At 37.4% G+C, this 12,408-nt stretch overlaps 1 protein-coding gene across 1 annotated transcript; it reads right to left on the bottom strand.

The window, feature by feature from the left end:
• Positions 1 to 3,132: 3,132 nt before the first annotated feature.
• LOC133286467 (uncharacterized) lies at positions 3,133 to 8,779 on the bottom strand. Its single transcript, XM_061483884.1, has 10 exons — positions 8,729 to 8,779; positions 8,394 to 8,477; positions 7,839 to 7,911; positions 7,693 to 7,738; positions 7,461 to 7,570; positions 7,281 to 7,388; positions 7,147 to 7,206; positions 6,481 to 6,542; positions 5,123 to 5,435; positions 3,133 to 3,713 (listed from the first exon to the last, which is right to left on the bottom strand). Exons 2-10 carry the CDS (start codon positions 8,420 to 8,422, stop codon positions 3,474 to 3,476), a joined length of 1,041 nt encoding a protein of 346 aa, XP_061339868.1. The 5' UTR covers positions 8,423 to 8,477; positions 8,729 to 8,779; the 3' UTR covers positions 3,133 to 3,473.
• Between the last annotated feature and the right edge of the window lie 3,629 nt (positions 8,780 to 12,408).

The following is a 12,408-nucleotide window of genomic DNA, read 5'->3' as shown; positions in this document are numbered from 1 at the left end:
TTTAGCCGTTGGGTTATAAGAGATGGGAATGAACAAGTGGTGCACATTGTTCTAGAGAATGTCAGAGGCAGAGCCTATCTAAAGCTTAGGTGGCATTTATTTGTTGGGTCCTTGAATGCAAGTTGGTTATGTGGGAATTGGCTTTGTCGGCTTGCACCCAGTGCCAGAAGTGGATGGCGGCCATCAACAATGATGTGGACTTTATCAATTACAAATGCAGGTAAAGCATCACTGACTTGAGTTCTCACACCCACTAATTTAAATGTTCTATAATTTTTATAATCTCTAACTTATGCAAAAGATGACTTATGATAATTATTTATAGGTAGCACAATATTAGGAGATGATATTCCAAAATTTTGAATTCAAGTTAATTACGTGAAATTTTTTTTAAAATGTAAGGTCTACCCTGGAGAGTGTGTTGCTACGCAACATAAGCTGGTAGTCTTGGATGTTCGGTTCAACAAAGTACGTACAATGAAGAAGAGGGTTCAGAATCCAAGGATAAGGTGGTGGAAGCTTAAGGAGGGAAAAGAGAGAGAGTTCAATGATAGAATGTTGCACGAAGGACCTTGGGAGTTTGATGGAGGAGTAAATGCAATATGGAATGAGATGGCTAAGTGTATTCAAAATTTGGGAAGGATGGTGTTGGGAGAAAGCAAAGGAAATGGATTTCATACAAAGGAAACATGGTGGTGGAATGGAGAGGTGCAAGAGGCAATTAAACATAAGAAGGAGTGCTTTAGATCTTTGCATAAAAGTCCCAATGAAGAGAACCTGCAAAAGTTTAGATTGGCGAGAAAAAATGCAAAGAAAGCAGTGCGAGAAGCGAGAGGCAAGGTTTTCGACGAGTTGTATAAAAGTCTTGGGAGCAAGGATGGTGAAAGAGGTATTTATAAACTTGCAAGGATAAGGGATAAGAAAAGTAAAGACCTCACTCAAGTTAGATGCATCAAGGATGAAAATCAAAAACTTCTGGTGAGAGATGAAGATGTAAATGAAAGATGGTTGAAATACTTCAACAAGCTGTTTAATGGGGATGGAAATACAAGCGAGGTGGACTTAGAGGACGCGTATGATGATATGAATAGAAGATTTGTACGCAGAATTAATACACATGAAGTTAAGGAGGCTTTAAAGAGGATGAAGACTAATAAAGCCTTGGGGCCTGATGGTGTCCCTATTGAAGTGTGGAGAGGCCTGGGGGATGTGGCAATAAAATGGTTGACCAATCTTTTTAATAAGATTCTCCAGACGAATAAGATGCCTGATGTATGGAGGAAAAGTATGATTGTGCCTATCTACAAAAACAAGGGAGATATACAGAATTGTTCAAACTATAGAGGCATTAAGCTAATGAGTCATACTATGAAGCTGTGGGAGAGGGTTATTGAACATCGCTTGAGGAGAGATACCAAGGTTTCTGTAAATCAATTTGGATTTATGCCAGGAAGATGTACCATAGAAGCCATTTTCTTGATGCGACAACTAATGGAAAGATACCGAGAAAAGAAGAAGGACTTGAATATGGTGTTCATAGACCTTGAGAAAGCATACGATAGGGTTCCAAGGAAAGTTTTATGGTGGGTCCTGGAGAAGAAAAAGGTTCCATTAAAGTATGTAAAGGCAATCAAGGATATGTATGATGGGGCTACTACATGTGTAAAAGCTTGTAACGGATCATCAAGTTATTTTCCTATCACGGTAGGTGTACACCAAGGGTCGGCTCTAAGTCCTTACCTATTTGCCTTAGTTATGGATGAACTAACAAAAGATATTCAAGAGGAAGTGTCATGGTGTATGCTTTTTGCAGACGATATTGTGCTTATTGATGAGAGCAAGGAGGGTGTTAATAGAAAACTTGAATTGTGGAGAAGCGCATTGGAATCCAGAGGATTCACATTAAGTCGAAGCAAGACTGAGTATCTGAAGTGTGAGTTTTCTCTGGTACAAGATGAGGACCAAGAACCTGTGCATCTAAATGGTCAAGAGGTACCCAAAAAAAATGCTTTTAAATACTTGGGCTCCATTTTACAAAATGGTGGAGAGATTGATGAGGATGTAAATCACAGAATCAGAGCAGGGTGGATGAAATGGCGTAGTGCATCTGCATTTTTGTGTGACCGCAAAATTCCCCTGAAGTTAAAAGGAAAATTCTATAAAACGGCAGTACGACCGGCAATGCTATATGGAGCGGAATGCTGGCCAGCACATAGGCAACATGAGCATAAGATGGGAGTAGCAGAGATGAGGATGTTAAGGTGGATGTGTGGGTACACATGGATGGATAAGATAAGAAATGAAGATATTCGACGAAAGGTCGGAGTAGTACCGGTAGCCGAGAAGATGAGAGAACATAGATTGAGGTGGTTTGGGCACGTGATGAGAAGACCCATGGATGCTCCTGTAAGAACAGAAGTTTGTTACCAAGAGCTAAACACAAAAAGAGGCAGAGGTAGGCCGAAGCTTACTTGGGGGAAAGTAGTAAAACAAGATTTAATGGAGTGGGATATAGATTGGCGGACAGTATGTCTTAGAAAGGAATGGAGAAAAGCTATAAGTATGGTGGAGGGTTAGACCCGCTGTTATTCCTATGTTCCAGATGGTCCTTTTTTAGTCCTTTTCCCCTTCATTTCCCCCACTTCTTCTTGTCCCTTTCTTTTTTACTTTTATTTATTTATATATACATATATTTTTATTTCATTTTATTTTATTGTATTATTTTATTTGTGTATTTTTATTTATTTATTTTTTATTTTTTATTTTTTTTTACTTTTTTTCAACCGTTTTGTATCTTTCATATGGGTTCATCTACCACCAACCTCAATTAATTTGGGATAAAGGTGTTGTTGATGTTGATGTTGTTGAATAGGCTGGGCTGACGCTCTCAATATTTTGCAATTTGCAGCTTGAAGATGCTAATGTAAGGAACACTCACAAGTAAAAGAAATTTCTTCTAATGACAACTGGCCGTAACTGAAGATTAATATTATAAGGTTAAGCTAATATCCAAACATCTTTGTGGTTTGGAACATTCAGAATCCCAGTGTGTCATTCATTAACAAAGGAGAACTCGTTTTTCCTTCTTGTATTACAGCAATGCACCCTTGGGCAATTTCATGACGTGGGCATTTGAAATTGCTACATACATAACATTTAACGTTAGGCTTAGCAGATGACCGTTATCAGCATACCATGAGATTAAGCTAACTAGATATTGATGAAAGAATTATTCTTTATACAGAGGCAGAACTCGCCCCCTCAACAAAAACCTATTCTTTAACAAAAATGCGTAACAGTACAAACTCCCCACCACCACCAAACCCAAAAAGAAGAAGTATATCATGAAAGGCCCGGAGAGAAGGAATTAGACCTTTCACCAAACTATTCCAATTTTTATCAGATTATTCCACTTGAGAGAATGCGGATTTCAGCATCATTTTTCTCACGTGAATTCAAATAAAGACTTCAAACTAGTCTCCCTGTGAAATCCAGTTACTCTTTAATGACTGATCTTGATCTAGGTGAAGTGGGTATACGGTATCAAATACAATCCTTGCAAAAACATGTCGTATCTCTTGCAGCTTACCATGAGCTAAGGACTCGTAATCAACTTTTCTGTCTTGCTTTGACAAAAATTTCTTATCAGCACTTACTTTTACGCATTCGAAAATGCTGAATGTTTGTAGGTATAATCCTAATGGGATGAATACCTGTAAAATTGATAAGAGTAGGAACACATAAAAAAAAATTCTTGCATACTCTAACACTTAATCAGTCAAAACAACATGGCACAGTAATTGAATCTATAACGTCAAATTGCATTAGAGAAAAACCGAGACCTTATAGTGTACAAACTAAAATATGCAAGAATCCCACAAATAAATCATGTTAATCAGAATGCATTGAACCATACATAATGTTTGCATGCTTACATAGAAGACCCGGACTGCTAAACAACTAAAAAAATCATATTTCAAACATCTGGTTGATTTGGCAATTTTAACTCTCTACTAACATCATCAATCATCAGACAAAGAATCCATAAATTTCAAAAAGATAAGTTAATATTCCAGGTAACCACAACTCAATTTCTAACTATCTCAATGAAATGAATACTTTACGTCAACTAATATATATATATATATATATATATATATATGGGCTTAACATTTCTGCAGCAGCCGTAGACAACGCTATCTGCAGCTGACACAGAAAAGTGGGCCCCACCGTTTTTTTTAAAAAAAAAAAACAAAACAAAACAGGATCCGGCAGCGGATCCTAGGATCCGGACGCGGATCCTAGCTTGCTGTAGGTACAGCAGCTGTAGAAATCATTTTGCCTATATATATATATATGGGATAAGATCAACTTACACCGATGTGAAAATAATAAGTCTTACACCAAATCTTAACTGTTAATTTCCGTGCATCTAATGGTTGTAATTTATTGGAAATTAATAATTAATTAATGAGTGTTAAATTACAAGTTTACAACCGTTAGATGCATGGAAATCAACGGCTAATATTTGATATAAGACTTATTATTCTTACATCGGTATAAGTTGATCATGCCCCTATATATATATATATATATATATATATATATATATATATATATATATATACCTAAAGTTACTTTAGATAGCTTCATCTAATTTTACCAAAATACACACAAAAAAGTGTGTGAGACCATGTTTTCTTTTTCTCTCTCTTCTCTTTACATGGGTCTATATGAACCCCACATAATTTTTTGTGTGTATTTTGGTGAACATTAGATAGAGTTATCTAAAGTAACTTTAGAAACTTTAAAAACTATATATATATATATATATATATATATATATATATATATATATATATATTATGTTTCATTCTCTTACTTCAGCCCATGAACTTGAAAAAATCCCTGGCATGGCAATGGTTTAAGCAAGTTACTTATTAAAAAGATACAGACTAGCAAGGAATCTTCCTTGTTTGCATGAAATATGATGTAAATTAGAAAAAATTCAAAGGCTGCAAACATTTTCTCACTCTCTCTCTCTGCATGTTTTGACAGAAATGTGTCTGCCATTCCCTATGTGTTTTGCATATTGTCCTGAAGTATGCATAAAAATGCTCACCAGATCTGAATGAGGGGCTTGAGGATAGTCAGTCATAGCCTGAGAAACAAAATACTCATTTGTCATCTGCAACAGTGTCCCTCTAACAGACTCTGCAAGATTTAGAATCTCAGCTTTCAATGCCTCTGCATCCAGACCTGCAGTATCTAATAATTCAGGAAATCTAACATCATGTGGTTTGTTGATCATCCCTGCTATGTTTACCGCTTCCCACAAATTTCCACCATTATGGACTGCAAGGCTATATGCAGCAACCACCAAGGGGTCCCTTGCTTGATCACTCAAAGTTTTATGCAATGCTAGGATACCAAACCTGAAAACAGATTCCTGATAAATTTTGCTTTGTTGACCGAACTTGTAATCAGCTTGTTAATATATCTGTGCTCTAAACCATGTATATTTGATAGTAAAATAAATTACATCACATTCCATTTAGACTCGGAATAATTTGGATAGAAGAAAAACAATGTTTAGAAACTATTCTTAACATTTAAGAGAATTGAGAAAAGACAATTTCAATCATACCCAATAACAAAGGATTTAGATAAACAAAGGCTCCAAAAATATCATTGATTTTTTATTTTTATTTTGAAGAACCAATAATTTGCTACAAAGAAAATATAAAAATTTCATAATGATAGATTGATAGATGTTTGCTGGACACTGGTGCAGGGCTCTTGGCTGTTCTGAATTCAGATTATAGTTTCTCCTAAGACAAGATTAGCATAGATGACTGTGGGCATTGCATTCTGCCCAAACAGTCACAGCCCTTGTCTTCGGCAGATGAGTTTATGAGATCTTTGGTCCTATCTCATTCAGGTTCTACAATGAGCCTCCCCCCTCTCCCCCCTCTCTCCCTCCCCTTTTAGATGAAAGAACCCTTGTTCCCATTCCCCCGAGTCCCTGAGCTTTCCCAGGTTCTAGTTCTAGACCCCATTGAAGTCAAAAATAAATAAATATTGGGCATAGATATATGCAAATCTATTATATAGGATTCCATGGCAGTTTAGGCACTGAAAATATGTAACAAATTAATAGCAAAAGGATCATTATATAACTTCAATTGCTTCATAAAAGAAGAAAATTGAAGTAGATTATGGGCTTCAATTGATGACAAATGTATCAGGAAATAAAAGTTCTTTATGAGGCATTTCCTCTGAAACAGGAATTTTGAATCATGTATTCAAACATATACCACCCAATAGCATGATCTTCAAAGAACACTTAACTGCAGTTCTGCTGCCAATTATTCTTATGGATTTTCTTTCTACATAGCATTACACATTATGTTTATCAGATATGTCTAACAAAGTACAGCAAGGAAGGTAAAGGCATTGTTGTTGCATAGATGATCTTACCATAAGCTACTATGACATGGACGATTAGGTGCCAAAAGCTTATCCAAATTGGAGAAGAAAGACTGCAATGAAATTCCAAAAGATCCAATATACAATGTGTCAATATGGTACCAATATGCTATGCACTTTGAAATTACCAAGGTTTAATACCCAAGTAACAAATATTATTCTGCTTAGATAAGTCTGAGACTTACACCCCCGAACTCACCACTTGGAAATTCAAAGATTTTTTTCATGTTTACGAGACTAGTAAGAAAAGCTTGCACGAAAACAAGGTATATGCATCGTAGACTTTAATGGCTGAGAACCTAAAACGATTAAAACAAGAATGAGTTCCTAATTGTGCTAAATTAAATAAATAGATAAAAAAAAACATTTCTATGTCCTTAGGTAGTGGAACCAAGGAACTCAACATATTGCATATTCTAGTTTATATCATATGCAAGGATTATGTGAAATCAGGCAAGGTCTTGTATTAATTTCCAAACTTGTACATGTTTATATTTTTTAATGCACACCTTGATAGACAGAATAACAAACAAGTTAATGAGTTAGCTTAGGAAAGTTGATCTCTTGTATGCTATTCCACTTAAATTAATGCTGGTAAGTCAATATATAATCCTGCAAGCTTTGAAGTCTAAACTCCACAAAGATGTAAGGCATTACCAGAAGCATATTGGTTCTTTTGTCCCGTCTTTGAAATCCACTGCGAGCAAAATATGCAGCCTGTACTATTGAACCTAAATTAAACTTACATTCCATGATTGATATTTAGAAATTAATGCAAAATCAACATCTACCTGAAAGGGAAGAAGTATATCTAGAAGTCCAAATTTCCATAATAGCCTCAAAGAAGCTTCACCAGAACCGTAAGCTAGCATATAATTCATTTCCATCAGGAGCCTACCCTGAAACAATTAAAGAAGAGAAACAACTCAACCAGGATATTGGTATATAAGCAGGGAGAACACTTTAAATACCTCATCAAGTCTTAACACTGAAGAAGACAGTTTTTTAACAAAATGAGCTGTTTCCTTTGAAATATTAAATCCTAAGCGAGCAGCAATTCTAACTGCACGAAGAATGCGAGCTGCAGAAAAAAAATGGAGTCAGACATACCTAGGTAATTCAAAGAGTAGGTCATTCTAAAGCAGTTTACACTGCACAAAACATAGGAAAGCAGGGTCAAGTAACCGATCAACTGAAACTAACCACAATCTTCCTGAAATGAAGTATCTGCGGGAATTACAGTTCGCACCTATTCATACAGAAAATTAAGTTACAAAACCTCAAATCACTGCTTAGCAAAAGTAATATAAGAAACCATTACTGTTAAGACTTAAGAGATACATGCACACTTTAGCTTTTCTAATATCTTCTATTCCTCCCATGTAATCGTATGTAATTTTAGCATATGGATCAAGCATCAACCTGAAAAAGTGTGAAGTTGGTTAACAGCATAAAGAGCTGTACAAACTGAAGTAAATTCAAATTTTAAATAAAGAGGAGAGGTAAAAAAGGAGACAGTTGTAGCCATATGCAAACACCCTACCCCCGCCCCGGGAAAAAAAAATAAAAATAAAATAATAATAATAATATAAATCAATCTTTTAAGTTGCAGGGACTGGTGCACAACCCATTAATTGTAAAGTCTCGGTTTAAACAATTCATCCATCGAAGATGGTCCTTCTTGTCACAGCCATTAGGTGCTTCCATATGATGAGAGAATTTAATACCCACGTTGTATCTAGGAGTATTAAAACTTGAAACCTAATTGGGAGGGAGGTAAAATTATCATGACAAACAGCAATAAAAGAGATAGCACTTAATAGGAAAAGTTTCAAGCAATCATTCTACTAAAGAAAGTTCAGAACAAAGCTAAAATCCTTTAAAGTTAATAGAAATATACCAACCTCAACAATGGTACCATCCATGTGAACATGACATATAGGGAAACGTTTGCCAACTATCTCACACCATGAAAATATTCTCATAACCTGAAAATTGAGTCATTTTTTATCATGCAATCTTAATATCCAGAGACACCAAAACCAAAATAGAAAATTAACTTTTCGATTGAGATTGCATAAATTAACTTTTTATGCAAAGATAAATTCCAATTAAACACACTTGTTTCCCTTCTAACTGTTATATTTAATAAACTTAATGCTTGATATTTAGAATTGTCCAGCAAACGGTCATTTCATAAATAATTCGAAAAATAAAAAATAAAATAGAAGTAGGTAACCTCTTTAAGCCCAGCTGAAGTTATAATATCAAAGTCTTTTGGTGTTTGCTTTAAAATAAGATCCCGTACACAACCTCCAACAAGGTATACATCATATCCTACAGGAGGAAGAAAAACAATTTCTAGACATTTTAAAACCAGAACATTCACAACACAGGAACTAAGCAAAACACAATTCACCATAAAAAAAGCAATTTATACAGAATTATGCAAACAAAGAAATATTTAAAGACATGATGACATAGCAAACAAACATAATAATCCATATTAGATCAAATACAATTGCAACCATTTCAATACAATCAAAGCAAGGATCCAGAAATTACTACACAGTTGGAGATCACTTATCATTGTTGCTTATCTTAAATTAGAAGTCTTGAACCTTATGCTTAAGCTACGAACATTCAAACACCAAGACATATCACAGAGTAAGAGATAAATTTTTCCACAAAAATTGGCTTGTATTGCTGATGTTAGAAATAATATTATTTTATTATTATTAGAATAGTCTAGAATAGTCTAGATTGTGGGCTTGGCCCATTAGGTCATCCCATTAGGTCTTTTTAGTCTCTATAAATAGAGAGCCTCCTTGTACAGACTTACACACTTGAATATACAATATATTTCAGATTCAATTTGGTATCAGAGCTCTCGATCTGAGGGCTCTGCTTCCGCATATATATTCCTTTCGTTGTACTGCCGTGCATCATACCGGCAAACCTTTTTACCGCCGTGCATCATACCGGCAACCTTTTTCAACCTTCCGAACATTGTTAGACCCTTTTTCGATCTCAGATCGTCATCCTCCTTCATTATTTGACCAGAAAACACTGTTCACATCGCAAGAAACACTGTTCCGTCACTGTTCATCACTGTTCCGGCCACCTTTTCCAACCAAACCAAGGCAGACAGGCTCGCCTCTGCCTCCTCCTTCCAGATCCAGTGACCGATCGTTGCGGGTCTCTTCCGTTCGAGGGTTTCTAGTGCAAAAGTCGCTACTTTGTTCCTTTTTCGCGTAATTTTTACAGTTTTTTGGTTGTCTGATCGCTGTTCCTGATGGAAGGAACCAGTAAACATTCTTCCGGCATCATTTCAAGTGCTATTCCATTTATCACAACTCTGAAATTGACCGGATCTGCCACTTACAAGACCTGGTCTACCTCCGTTAAGATCTGGTTTACCGGTCAAGGCCATGACAAACATCTCACCACTAAGAAGACTGATATTTCCCAAGATCAGATGACTGAATGGGAGAAAGTTGATGCTCAGCTCCTCAGTATTCTTTGGCAATCCATTGATTCATCTCTTCTCAATATTTTCATTCCTTTTGAGACCTGCTATGATGTGTGGACGGAAGTGAAAAACCTCTCCACCAATGATATTCAACAACTTTATTCCATTGTCTCCCAGATGATGGATTTGCGCAAATCACCCGAAGCTCGTATGGAAGTTTATGTTGGTAAGATTCGTTCTTTGATGCAGGAATTTTTGGCTATGTTACCTCATGTTGCGGATGCTACAGTGTACAGGACGCAAGTGGAGCGTCTCTTTACGGTTGTGACTCTCTCTGGTCTCCCTGACGGATTAGAAAGTGTTTGTGAGAACATTCTAACCAGTACTGCGATTCCCAGCATATCCCAGACCTTTCAGCGCCTTCTGAATCTTCAAGATAAGGTGGCTCCCGCACACGTCACAGCTACTGACTCTACTGCTCTCTTGTCTGATTCTGCTGCTTTAGTCTCTCGTGGTAATTGGAACAATGGTGGTCGCGGTCGTGGTCGTGGCCGCAGACAAGGCGGTCGCGGGCCCATGACTTCATATGGCCCAGGCGGGCGCAGACAGACGATGTCGTATGGACAGGGTGGCCGAGGACAAAGGCCTCGGTGTAATTATTGCCAATATCTGGGCCACATTGAAGAACGTTGTTATAGAAAGTACCCTCACTTGAAGCCACCACATATGAACTTTGCTCAAACAGATGTTGTACCGCCCTCTACCGGATCAGTGACTATTTCCGCTGCAGACTATGAGGCCCTTCTCCAGAAGAGTTCTTCTCAGCCACCTGCTCCAGATACTGGTAATCATGTTGCTTATTTTTCTCAATCGTCTCTTGGACCCTGGATAATAGACTCAGGTGCTACTGATCATCTTTGTGGTAATAAGGATCTTTTTACTTCCCTTACCTTTTCTAATAATCTTCCCTCTGTTACTCTTGCTGATGGCACCAAGGCTGCTGCTCGTGGCATTGGGCAAGCCAAACCAACTCCCTTCTTGACTTTAACCTCTGTTTATTACATCTCTGGCATTCCTTTTAATTTAATTTCTGTTAGTCAATTGACCCATTCTCTTTCTTGCTCTATCACCTTTTCTAAACAGTCTTTTTCTAAGCAGGATCCGAGTACGGGGAAGACGATTGGAGCGGGCGGTGAGTCACGAGGTCTCTACTATCTGCATGCACCCTCTGCTCCAGTTGCATGCTCTCTCACAGAGTCTCCTGAGCTTCTCCATAGCCGTCTGGGTCATCCAAGTCTCTCGAAGCTTCAGCATATGGTTCCTTTTTTGTCAGGTCTTAAGTCTTTGAATTGTCAGTCTTGTCAGCAGGGAAAGCATACTCGTTCTTCCTTTGCTAGTAGAGTCAATAAAAGAGCTGCTGCTCCCTTTTCTATTGTTCATTCTGATATTTGGGGTCCGAGTCGGACTATGTCAGTTTTGGGTTTTCAGTATTTTGTAACCTTTATTGATGATTTCTCCCGTTGCACTTGGGTTTATTTAATGAAAAATCGTTCTGAGTTATTTTCAATTTATCAAAAGTTTTGTGCAGAAATAAAAACTCAATTTGGTGCTTCTATTCAAATCTTGCGCAGTGATAATGCAAAAGAGTATGTGTCTCTTGAATTTTCTAAATTTTTGGATACACATGGGACGATACACCAGACTACTTGTCCCCACACTCCACAACAAAATGGAGTCGCTGAACGTAAAAATAGACATCTAGTTGAAACTGCACGTACTCTTCTCATTCATATGAACGTCCCACTTCGTTTTTGGGCAAATGCTATTATCACCTCATGTTTCCTTATGGACCGCATGCCCTCTTCTGTGCTAAATAATGATGTTCCCCACAGTATTTTGTTTTCAGTAGCACCTTCTTATCCTCTGCCTTTACATATTTTTGGCTATACTTGTTTTGTTCATGATCTTACTCCAGGTAAAGACAAGTTGACATCCAAGGCCTTCAAATGTATTTTCCTTGGGTATACCCGTTTTCAAAAAGGGTATCGTTGCTATTCACCTGATCTCAAGCGTTATATCGTTTCTGCTGATGTCACTTTCCTTGATCAGCAGCCTTTTCACTCTACTCCGTCTCCAGTGTCACAAGTTGATCAGGTCCTTCCTGTTCCTTTTCTTGACTTGTCTTTACCAGCTGCAGGTGCCCCTATTCCAGAGGAGCAACCAATTACCTCCATACTTGCAGATCGTCCTCTCCTCACATACCAGCGTCGTCAGCCTGCACCTCCTCCGACTTTGCCTCTTGATGACTCATCGTCTTTTCCCGTCGGCTCTTCTCCTCCGGATCCTCCATCAAGACTCCTCCCATTGCCCTTCGGAAAGGTATTCGATCCACTCGAATCTCATCCCCTTTATTCTTTCTTGAGTTATGACAGACTTTCTTCACAACA

The sequence above is a fragment of the Gastrolobium bilobum genome, unplaced genomic scaffold (genome assembly GCF_033153095.1).
Source record: "Gastrolobium bilobum isolate Gb01-03AN ecotype WA unplaced genomic scaffold, APGP_CSIRO_Gbil_v1 utg72019, whole genome shotgun sequence".
Taxonomy (NCBI): Eukaryota; Viridiplantae; Streptophyta; class Magnoliopsida; order Fabales; family Fabaceae; genus Gastrolobium; species Gastrolobium bilobum.
This window is presented reverse-complemented; position numbering and strand designations above follow the sequence as displayed.